This window comes from Egretta garzetta, unplaced genomic scaffold, assembly GCF_000687185.1.
Source record: "Egretta garzetta isolate BGI_Z169 unplaced genomic scaffold, ASM68718v1 scaffold386, whole genome shotgun sequence".
In the NCBI taxonomy this organism is placed as follows: Eukaryota; Metazoa; Chordata; class Aves; order Pelecaniformes; family Ardeidae; genus Egretta; species Egretta garzetta.
This window is the reverse complement of record NW_009260063.1, coordinates 1,042,910-1,055,207: the sequence shown is the minus strand read 5'-3', so window position 1 is coordinate 1,055,207 and position 12,298 is coordinate 1,042,910. Positions and strand designations below refer to the sequence as shown.

Sequence of the window (12,298 nt, the reverse complement as noted above, 5' to 3'; positions counted from 1 at the left end):
AATAAGGAATGAAACCCTTATCTTTCCTCATCTCCATTTAACTGATAATAACATGGTACAAATCCATGCTTGCCAATGCATGTATGTTACCCACCAGAAGGGAACTATTTTATGCCCAAAAGAGGACTTAGATATCTATCAGCAGACTTGCCAGACTATCCTGTGTAATTTAATTCAAAAACGGCTGGAGAGATTAACAGCTAAACCCAAGTACTCCAAAGATGCTTTAAACGATCCCCACATACTTCCTCTGATGTCTTCATAGGCACTCTGACTCTCAGAGTCACCATCTGGCATCTCTTCGTTCCCCCTCCTGTTTTTCTCACCTTTTTTTTGTTGCCGTTTTTAGCTATGGGTAGAAAAGAGAAACAGTTTTCCTTTTACACCTGTCAAGTTGATTTAGCACTGCCTGGTGACTGCACGAAGAATAAAATGCCTAGCTCCTCTGATGGTGTTCCATCCCTTCCAGCACACAGCAGACACACAGAGTACCCTGTTCTTCCCCATGCTGGGATGATAAAACCACAGGGGAATGGAATTATAAATTTTCCTTTTGCTGTGCTACAAGGAAATTAGAAATGTGTTTGCCTCAGAAGTAATGAATTAACATTGCAGTGTATTTCACTAAGGGTTTAATGTAGGTGTTTTTTCGTTACTTGATTAGATATGCAAAAGCCCCATCAGGCACCTTTTGAAGTCAACAGAAACAGCCAGAGGAAGACTTCCAGAGGATCTAGGCAAGCCCCTGAAAGAGGTAGCTGTGGTGCTCAGTGATCAGCATCATCTGTGGCTCAGGAAAAGAAGTCCTCATCGGGAAAACAATCAGGCAGCAGCAGTGTTACACACCTGTCTTGGGGCCAGCCACAGTGTCTTCTAAATACCCTTAGTCCGTTGTCCATACGCTTCATTCTCTCCTGGGCATGGATAGCGTGTTAAGGCCGGTTACTGAGAAGTTAACTTCTGCACTGGAGATGTGACTGCACAGGTATGACGGTCATGACCATCCCTGAGTGAAATCCCACGCAAAAATGAAGGCAACTTGAATGCCGTCTTTGATTCATGGCCTACTGAATTAAATAGGACCAAACTGTCTGTTAAGGTAGCTCCCAGGGACAGAAAGATTAAAGGAGATTATCTATTTCTAACATGAGTGATTATTCCTATTACCTCTGTTTTCTCTCCGTGAATGTTTGTTTGAGCTGAGTAAAGGCCATGGAGTGTTTTGCTTAATGTAATCACTGCATTTTAAAAGGCAAATAATTTTGGCTACATTAGAACCTTGCTTGTTCCTGTTTTCCTTGAGTACCCAAAAACCTAGCGTTAAAGGCACATATTTGTCTGTTCATTTCAAAAAGCCTTGCTTTATAAAACAAGCAGTACCACAAGACATAGCCTCAGCAGAGGCCTGTGAAGAGGACCAGATCTGATGCATCCTTTGCATAAGAATAATACAGGCGCAAGCAACCACCATCTGTGAATATGACAATCAAATCTCAACTCTCTACCCAGACAACAAATGTTTTGGTAGTCTGCTATTCACATAGACAAAGAATTGGGCAAGGCTTAAAAATCCTGGGAAGAACAGGCATGTCAGATGTTGAAAATTCAAGAAATTGCTTCTTCTGCACCATACCTTCCACTACTTCATCTTTTTGATAGATTCTAGGTTCACATAGCTGACAGAAGTCCTCATTCCAAAACCAAAAGCAGTAAATGAAATTTGATTGTGAACCATCAGATTGACCTGTCTAGCCAGCTCACTGAACAGCGAATGACATTAAAAACCAAGAATGAATTAAAATAATGAGTGACTTGTAATATGCTGGCATTTCAGGTACAAGTCTAGACTCGGGCTCATACTATTAAAATCTATCCAGTGAAACCATCCTTTTTTTTAAAGAGGTATTCTTCTCACCTTAAAAATTAGTTTGAATTCGGAGAAGACTGCTATGAGAATTATTGTAGAAAACGGTTTTCTCTAGCATAATCAAATGTGTTTATCTTGATTTTTTTTTCTCATGTTACATTATTGATTGAAGCCATGGGTAAGGAAAGATGTTAATCAAAAAGGTTTGCCTAATTTTGAGGGCATTTCTCATTATTCATTCTTAGTCATCCTTTGTCCTCTTTTGTTGTGACATTCTGTGAAGGGTGGGCTCTTAAATGGAATGGCTATGTTACATTTTATTATTCTACATATTTGTAGAAATGCTGAGGAGAAAATAGAAGCTGGTAGATGAAAGAAAGCTCATTAAAAGCCACATGTTTTCGTCTTTGCTTGTCACATCTGGCAATTAGGACGTGACACAGGTCATATTAAAATTCATGGGATATGCACCTAGGGCCAATGTGTTTATTCTTAAAAGTTGGCAATATAAGAAGTTTAAGCAAAAGCTTTAAAATTACAATCTACATTCTAGGTCACAGGAGTGCTCCACTTTCTCTGGGCTCCTCAGGAAAGGAAGCCAGCTAAAATGTTTAAGATAGAGCATACCAACGGGCTAGAAAACAGCAACACTGGTAATTACTTAGCATATGGGTAATTCTGTGCTTTTTTCTTCTTGGTTCCTATATGAGTCATTTATCACTCAATAGCCCTCACTTAAACACGAGTTCATGTATGTAGTCACCCCCCAACCTTCATTTTACCCTCTGATTTGGTTTCCTAACCCAAAAGCCTATTTCCTGTTCCCCATGAATCTCTTTTGTATTTCCATCTCCTGCCCCATTTCCCTTCACACCTTCCCTCTAAGCTCTCTAACACACTGCCAAAAGCCACTGCTGGCTCTGGTCCCTGCCAGAACCATGCCAGTTGCCTGCCCCGCCTGGCTTTCAGCCCTTGTATTGCACTCAAAGGCACCTTGCCAATGTTTCTAATGACTTCTTCCTAGCCAGAGCTCTAAGGTATTACCCCGTCTTCAATGTGCCGTAAAGTTCAACATGCTGGACTTCAAATGTCTTTGGAAAACTTTGACTTTGATGACTCCCTTTGCTTCTAGACCCTCCTAACTCTCTAGGTATGCATTCAGCCTGCCTGTCTGTTTTCAATCTCCCACCTTTCCATCTTTGCTCTAGCTAATCCCATCCAAACCCACAACTGTGGGAAGCCATGCTGATTCACAGGCTACCTTTTCCTTCTATGTTTCTTTCTGTTCTAGCTGGAAACCTGGTCTGTCTTGGTGACCTCTTCTGAAGTGCTTTCAGCTATCAGTTCAATGCCTTCTATATCACTCTCTCCTATTTTCCTCCTAGGGAACAAATTCACCACTCAAATACCAGTAACACCATAAACTTGTCATGTTTTTAACTTTGCACTCTCTTCAGGTCTTCATCACCATTTTACAACAAAGTCTTTCCTTTTTTTCCTGAGTAACATCTCTATGATTCAGCTTTTCCTCCTTATTCATTCATTGATCTCTGTCCAAGCCTTCATTACCCCATATCTTGACGAACGTCTCAGTTAATGTACTATCAGTCTATTTTTAAACATTCAAATTCTTTCCACAAGATACTTTTCATGGTTGCTTGCATTGGCCATTTTATCCTCTTTCCGCCTTCCCTCACTGACTCCTCCTCAGACACCTGGTCCAATGAGATCCTGACCCATCCAAGAGATTCCTGTGTCCTACATAAATTAAAAAAAAAAAACCAAAACCACAAAAAAAACCCCTTACCAATTACATTCTTGAACAGGTGGCAGCTTCACACAAAAATAAACATACGGGGCAAGTAAACAGTGATGCGTCTGAAGAGTTTGATCAAGCCTGGGGAAAGCAACGGGTAAGACAAGCCAAGGGAAATCATGACTACTATGCAGACACATACGTTGGATTGCACAGAGATCAAACACAGGAAGACCTGTGGAATACAAAATAAATGTGCACTAAAACTCTTTCTGAGCTCTGCCATATAAATAAACATCACTCCTTTATTTTCTAAAGGCAGTCAGAATTGAGTGTGGCCAGATCAAGAACTACTATAGCAAGTATAAGTTTTGCAAGTCAAATCAAAATAATTACAGATTTAATTGTGGTAGATTTGGGCGCAATAACGTTGGCAGTGGGAACTGGTCAGTCATGACCCAGAACAGCGGGCAACACTGAGTGGTGTTTGTGGGGAGCTCGCCCCCAGAAACTGCTCAGTGCATGCAGATGGACCCCCAAAGCATTTGTAGGGCTCTGCCCCACAGATGGTAGCTGAGGCAGCGTGTATTAAACTCTATTAAAGGCCTCATAAAAGAAAAACATTGACATTAACAAGTTTCTTTCCACTGATTTGAATGGGCTTTGGATAGAAGCCTAAACAAACAAGGATGGAATTAGAAGATGGAAATATGTATATACAGAAACCTGTCAATCCAACTGTTTACCTTCCAAGGATGACCTCGTACCACTTCATTTGTGAGTCATTTAAAGGGCAAGGAGGCAGACTGGTATTTTTAACTGTTATCTGAATTATTTGCAAATATTGATTCTAATAATACTTTTTTAAAAAACAAACACTGCAACCCCACCAGCATCAATAGGATTTCTTTCTACATTAATATTTCACAGATTGAAAATATCTATATTCTCACCACCTTCAGTAATTAGCTTAAACAAATCGAGTCTGTGTCATCTGTTATGTGCCGTGTCCTTCAGACTGCTCTGTGTGATTTCAATTTTGATTCAAAGCTAGGGCTGATCAGTACCAGCTGCTGAGCCAAAGGGCAGATCACACGTTCTTGTTCCTCTGCTTTCTTCATCCCAGCTCCCAGCCAGACTATTGTTTGTTACAATTAATTAATCCCGCATGCCCAGCTGCCAGCAAACCTCACAAAAAGTAATTTTTTGTATTTACTGTATGTTCAGTAAATTAATTCCAGTTCCAGATATATGTATAAACACATAAATGTATACATATATATACAACACACATATTTACACAGCCAGATTTATAGTTACTGTTCATGGATATCTGTTTGGCAACTGCTATTATTATTTCTAGCTGTCCTCTTAACAGGCCAAATACCTAGTCATAGGTATGTATTGCTATTTAGGCACCTCAGTGAGGGGCCAGATTTTTCAGATCTTCAGCTCAAACCGATCCCCGGTGACATGGTGACGTGGCACTAAGCGTTGGAGTCACTGCACCGGCAGAACCTGGCCCTTGCCTGCCTTTGGGAGAGGAGAAAGGAGAAATTTCAAATATTAGAGCTAGAACACTTAACACGGTCTGCAGTTAAAATTGCCTGATGCTTCCTGCTAAAAACCTCCTGTTTTCACTTACATCTTTAACAAATGGTAACCATTCTCTTTGCTAGGTGTTTGCCTTAGGGCTTATTATGGCTATTTCAGTTAAAGTAGTTCAGCTGCTCCCGAGGAAATACACTGCATTTTCCCGTATTAGAGGTCAGGCTAACAGCCAGTTTGTTGAGTTGGTGTCAGGTCTCCATGCACTGGAGCAAGGAACAAAAGTTTGGTGGAGGGGATCAGTTGCTTGTTGCACCTCTTGCTATTTTTGTAAAAGCTCATCGGCTTTAAAACCTCTTATTGCACATGGCTGGTGAAAGCGTGGAGTGTGGTAGCTCAGCTAGGTCAGAAGAGTGCGTGCCTGCTGCAGAAGGAGGGACAGAGCTATTTCAGGCTGCCTTTGGTGGTGCATCACAAGCCTCTCCTGTGCTCCCCTTGACCTTCTGCTTGGCCATGCTGAGGAAGAGGAGGAGGCTGATGAAGGACCTCACCTGACTGAATGCAGAAATAAAATGACCCCCTGGATTCAGAGAGTCAGGAAGGGTGGAAACTAAAAGGCAGTAAATTAGAAGATGAATCTTGCACAACTGAATTGGTTGGCATGCATTGGAGTGTTTTCTGGGAAAGATTTGAGGAGGCCTTTTTTTATCCTTCCTAATTCCATAATTCTCTGTATAGAGAAATGAATGTGATTCCATTTGTAAAATCATAGAATCATAGGTTCCTATTTTGGTAGGGACCTCAAGGATCATCTAGTCCAACCTTTCTAGGTAAGAGCAAACGTTCTTAGGAAATGATCAAATTCAGACTGCCTGAAAGACCTCAGCATGCTCCCCGGTAGGTCAGCAGCATAGTATAGTTTGTAGTGCATAAACCAAACCAGGTTTGGAAGGGGCAGGTTCTCCACAACGATGGAGGTAGTTATTGGTATGGGTGCTGCCTTCTCTGCACCTGTAAGGTGGTCAATGGAGCGGGTGGGGAACGAGGAAGATGCCTGTCTGTAAAGATAAATGAACATTGCCCTCACAGACTGGATGCTATCCTCATTGCTGTCGTGGTGCTCCGTGTTTGGTGAAGTATGTGTGAAGCCATGGTGCTGGAGAAATTGAGAAAAATTCAATGGGGAAGGTGAAAGCAGAGCTGAACTGCAGAGCATCTCACTACAGGCAGGAAGTCTATATTAACTCCACCATGTTGAAGAAGAAAAAGCCTGGTACCTAATTAGGTAGCTTTAAAATCCACGTGTTGCCCATGGTTAGATTAATACTAATACTAATACTAATACTACTACTAATAATAATAAGCCAGGCAGTACCATCTGCTTGGGAAGCTGACAGAGCCAAGGGCAGAGATGTCTCAGGTCCCTGCTCTCCTGGATAAGGTATATTTGCTGTCATCCTTGATTTCAGCCATGAGTTACACCAGCAATCCAGACTGCCTGTCCCACAGTTTTCCAGATTTCAGAAAAGTTTTGGGGTTTTTTTTATCACTATTAATTATTATAAAAACTCAGACCTTTGCTAATCAAGGGCTAATTAATTTCTGTTAGTGTTCATGTTAACTTGAATATACTTTGTTTACTCTCTACTAGACGTAACTGGGAAAAATTAGTGTCACTCTGCAACCCTTGATCCTCTGCTTTGCTGTATTGCATGTATTAACGGCTCTAAATTGCAAACTTTGTGCCATATGCTCCAGCTGTTTCCTTCTGAATTAAGAGGAGATCAGCTGTAGGAGAGTGGGATTTGGACCCAAATGTTACAACTCCGAAGGTCATCACATGGGCCAAACTCACTCCTAAGTGTCCCAGACCAGTACAGTGCCTACCATGCATTTGGGAAACACAGAAAGAATTTACTCTTCTTTCAGGGTGGTGCAGTTAGCTCCTAATGGGAACTACTGGATGGTAAAAGCTGACCAAGTTTCTGCAAACTTTAATAACTGCATATTTTCATCCAAACAAATGCAGAAAATAGAAAATGGAATTAAGGGTGGCCTTTTTCATTACGAGACATTTTTGTTGCTGTTTATTTTCTTTATTTTACAGGTCAATAATTAAATTTATCTTGTTATGGCTTAGTCTTTTACAGGAAGATCTTTGTTTACATATTTTCCTCTGGAGGGCTTTAAAGTGAAATCTCAAAGAAATTCAGAAACTCTCTTAGATTAAAATGACAAGGGGTAAAGTAAGGTGTCAGCATATAGGATCAGCTTTTACTACAGCATCTGTCTCCCTTCTTTTGCAGCTTTAGCAGCAAGCCAGTTGTCAAATGTAATTAAGAAGGAAAAGTCCATATACTAGCTAGAGTGCAGCATAATTACCACATTACCGCTGTAAAATCTCTTTACTTGGTGAGGAAAGGGTTAAAAAGCCTATAAAAGTTCTGTAGATCTGTTCTGTGGGGTATTAAAAATTAACGTGTTGTCACCATCATCACCACGAGCACATTTATTGTTATTACTACCAAGACTGCCATTAACTGGATATTCATTAATGCTAGAAGTCACAGTCAGCATGAGATTCAGCAGACTCCAAGCTCTGGAGGAGGAGGTGGAAAGTTACCTGGTGGAGTTTCAAGAATGGTTTTTCCTTTTTTGTTGCTTTTCTTCGGTTTTAACTCTTTCCTGCTGGGTTTGAACCCTGCGCGCTCCTCTGTCTCTGCAGCACGGATAGGTCCTTCCTCTCCAGGTCGCTCCGTGAAAGGAAAAAACTCTTCACCGGGGTATGGAAAGGAATAATAATGATCCCTGTTGCTAATCTCCTGCAGGTAATAATCCTGATCGTCCATGGGTACAGCCTGGGATACGTCCCCCAGCAATGCCAGCCCAAAGGTGCAGAGAGCGAGGCAGAGTTGAGAACATGAGCCTTTCTTGCTAGGGGCAATCATTATCGTTCGCTTTTGCAGAAATCTCCCCTGCAAGTCCCAGAACTTTATTTGGAAGCAGGGAAAACAGAGCGCCTTGGCAGCTGGCACCCCCGCCTTGGGAGACGCAGAGGGCTAAAGGAGCCTGCCTGCGAAAAGTGCCGCCGCTTTGGGCTAGTTTTGGAAAAGTTGCGAGGAGCGCAGCGGGACGGAGGGCTGCGGAGGGAGGGGGCAGGACGGGGATGCATGTGATCGCCGGGCTCACCAGCCAGACAGACGGACAAGCGCTCCGCTCCGCCGGCGTTTGGCAGGTGGGATCTCCAGCACAGTTAGCTTGCTGCCTTTCCTCTCCTGCCTTTCTTTTCCCTCTGATTGCTGCTTTCTTCCAAAAACAGAGTTACAAGACAGTTTCAGCTAAATCCTCTAACAGTTTCTTTAGTCTTCCCGCATGCAGCTAATCCAAGAGAGCATTTATCCAAAGAAAAGTAAACTTGGCAGCCAGCCTTTGCCTCCCAGCCTGCATACAAAAGTGTTTCCCTCCCCCAGGAGACTCTGTGCAGATGCGGGTGGGCACACAGAGCCAGGGATGAGCCCTGCCTGCATCTGGCAGCGATCCTCTGCCTGCGCTGTGACCCTGGGCATGCATGAAGACATGTGTGATGTGGGTCTATGGCAAAAAATCCTCTTTCTCTACGTGCTGTGTTATATTCCCTTTCATGGTATTTTCTCTCTTTTTAGCTTTTATAAATATAGGATCCCTCTCCAGCACCAGACTCAGCCTCCCTTGTTTATATTAGGTCATATATATATAACCTATACATAGTTTATAACTAACATATTTTATGTATATACTTTATATATGTATAAAATATATATTAGTTATATACAACCAATATAACTCAACACACAGCATGTGCCAATTTAGAAGAGGCTTCTCCTAGGGTATATAGGAGCTCCCTGGCCTCAGCCCAGCTGAAAACCGGGAAGGACATGTTTCATCAGTGGCCCTTTTTCTCACTCCTTTTGGAGTGATCCTGACTTTTGTTCTCTCTGAAACATCTTCTAAACAGATTAGGATGCGTTGTGCTAGCAGCTGCACACATGCAACCCAGTGTCGTTAATGGAATCAATTTGTCTGAGAATAAAATCTTATCTTTCATCTTTGTCATAGCTCTAAAATAACCTTTGGTGCTGAAGGAAATGTGCAGCAGTTGGCTCACATGAAATATGAATCCTTACTCCCGTGTTGAAAATACCAGCTTATATTTTCATCATGTATATTGTATGTCTTGCCATTGTCCAGTCATCCGAGAGAAAGTATTACATCTGTTACCCCACTCTTTATTCTGCCTTTGCAATCACGTTTCATGTGTGTTTCTCATCACTTTAATACCATAATAAGTATAATTTCATATCTCAATACCTATATCTTTTGGTATACTTGGTTTCCAGACTCTGGGTGATCCAGTCCCATATATTTAATGATCATCCTTGCTTTCTTAGTCACTATCTCAAAAGCAATTTAACGACTGCATTGTGTCTGTTGTCCTTCCTTTTAGACAAATTAAAATATGTTTTTGCTAGTAATTCTATTTTCGTTCTTCAGTTTTACATTTTTTAAAAATCTGAAACCTGTGGCTTTTTCTATTTTAAATATAGGAATTTTCATTTTCTAAAACTAGAATGAAAGATACTTTGCTTTTTCATTGCTTTACTGAATTAGATTTAAAAAAAAAAAAATCCTTTAATGGAAAACACTTCCCATCAAACTTTTCAGATAGTTTTATCTGGAATAGATGGCTTTGCCAACTTTGGCACAGAGTGTGCAGCGACTGGGCACAGTGTGGGAGCTATGGCCCACTGGATTGGGTGTGTGAAACGCACTGCTTGTTCTCTGTATCCAGTGCCAGGCTGAATATCCCAGATATTCCATCTTAGTGATTTCACAGATGTTCTTTCTTTGTTTTCCCTTTCCAAAGTATCCAGTCCTCTCCTCCCTTGGTCCTAACTTCTGAGGAGAGAGCACAAACTACAGAAAATACATGTAATTTTGTTATCACTTGCAGCACAGTCACTCTTTTGCAATTACTGTGGACATTCACACACCTAGAGAAGTAACAGAAAAATAAACTTTTCCATGACATCATCAATGACCTATTTTTTTGGTAACTAAAGGAGCTTTAGCTGCAAATTATTATTCAACTCATTGCAGTGGTTGAAGAAGGATGCATAGAAACAGAAGAGGATTGACGTTTCCAAGCATAACAAGAAGTATTTTCATAAAATACAGAGTCAAGTGCACATTAATTAAACACCCGAGGAATGCAATTTGGGGGAATTTCACATTATTTGCTTTTGACAACTTTACATGTGTTCATTTCAATAATTATGTATGTAAACATCATGTCTTTTCTTTCACATACAACAGTCTAGTTCTATAAAATAGTACTTCATCTATAAATATAACTATACATATAACTGAGCAGGGGGGTAATTTATCCTATATTTTATAACAACATGTCATATTGGATTTGGACCACTTTATGAGTATGCATAGTAGCTCTATATATGTGTGACTATTGTTGCATACAGTATAGCAGCAAAAATCTCGTCCTGCCAATATCAGACCTGTACTTATTTAATATATGTAAAAAATATATTTAAGTGACACAAATATCCACCCAAAGGTTACCCAGATCACCCATCACAATACATTATTACACATGTACCCAACAACTCATTGCTGTAAGTTCATGTTATTTAAGTGAGGTGTTGGTGGTAAAATTTGGGGCCAAATCATGTGCCAGCAGTGCTTCTTCTCACTCTTTAATCTCGCCCCTAATAATTTCTGAATTTGCAGGCAGATTACAAGCAAATGCATCAAAGCAGTGAAGATCACAGAATCCCAGAATGGCCGGGGTTGGAAGGGCCCTCTGGAACCCCCCTGCTCAAGCAGGCTCACCCAGAACAGGGGGCATAGGACATTATCCAGGCAGGCTTTGAATATTTCCAGAGAAGGAGACTCCACAATCCCCTGGGCAGCCTGTGCCAGGGCTCGGGCACCCTCAAAGTCAAGAAGTTCTTCCTCACATTCCACTGGAACCTCTTATGCTTTAGTTTGTGCCCATTGCCCCTTGTCCTGTCATTGGGCACAACTGCAGAGTCTGGCTCCATCCTCGTGACATCCACCCTTAAGATATCTGTAAGTATTTATGAGATCCCCTCTCAGTGTTCTCTTCTTCAGGCTAAACAAGCCCAGCTCCCTCAGCCTTTCCTCATAGGAGAGGTGCCCCAGTCCCTTCCTCATCTTTGTAGCCCTCCTCTGGACTCTCTGTAGGAGTTCCTCATCTCAGTGAAGTTCCCATGCACTGCAGTTAGCTGAGAGTCCCTGCAAGGGCCTCTCCATGAGATTAAAGGCCACCACAGGAGCTTGGGCACAGCTGGAAACAGGAGAAGCCATGCCCAAGAATGCCTCTGGGGACACCCGAGCCAGAAGAGAAGTTTGGTGAGGGTTTTGCATCAGCCACGAGGACATACCCAGCAGGACATCGAGAGACTGAAGGAGTGGCAGGTTTGCTTGCACACCTGCCCTTCTGCAGGTAAGAACTTTGCAGAACTTCAGGCAGTGCCATACCCACTCCCACACCTCCTGCAGCCACCACAAATAACTCTCTCTTTTTGCTCTTAAGAAAGATTTATTCACCCAAACATACCTATCAATATCCATTCCCGGGTCTCAACCTGTGTCAATAACCAGCTCACCTATATTCCTTTCTCTTGAATTTTAATACTTTCTGTGGGTGTGAGTACGGATGCACTGCTGCTCTTTCCAGACACACCTCTGCTTTTGGGGTGTGCAAACATCCAACCAGCTGGAACTGCACAGAAGTCTGTCTCTAGGCAGAATTTTGGTCTTCCTCACTGTAAGATGTTTTTATCATTTTTTTCTCTCTGTCAACATCTGAGTAACATACAACTTGCAGGAAAGGAGATGTTATTTCTTCTTAGAGTGGCACAGGAGTATTAAGTTCACGGAAGGCTCAGATGGTTTTGGCCTAAGGGCTGTTCCTTATTTTTGCCTGTGAAGTATAGCTTTTAAAAACTTGCAGTTGATGTGGAAGGAGATAAAGCAAACTAGTATTTCTGTAGAACAACTGTAACTTGCATTATCCTCCCCTCCTGGACCGACGCCAGTGATAAAGT

At 41.7% G+C, this 12,298-nt stretch overlaps 1 protein-coding gene across 1 annotated transcript in view; it reads right to left on the bottom strand.

Moving 5' to 3' along the window:
• CPXM2 (carboxypeptidase X, M14 family member 2) overlaps positions 1–11,644 on the bottom strand; it is an 83,569-nt gene extending 71,925 nt beyond the window's left edge. Inside the window, exons 1-2 of the mRNA XM_009641076.2 lie at positions 11,633–11,644; positions 7,795–8,212 (exon numbers count right to left, since the gene is read on the bottom strand). Coding sequence (XP_009639371.2) covers positions 7,795–8,212; positions 11,633–11,644 — 430 coding nt within the window. The remainder of the gene's footprint in view (positions 1–7,794; positions 8,213–11,632) is intronic.
• Between the last annotated feature and the right edge of the window lie 654 nt (positions 11,645–12,298).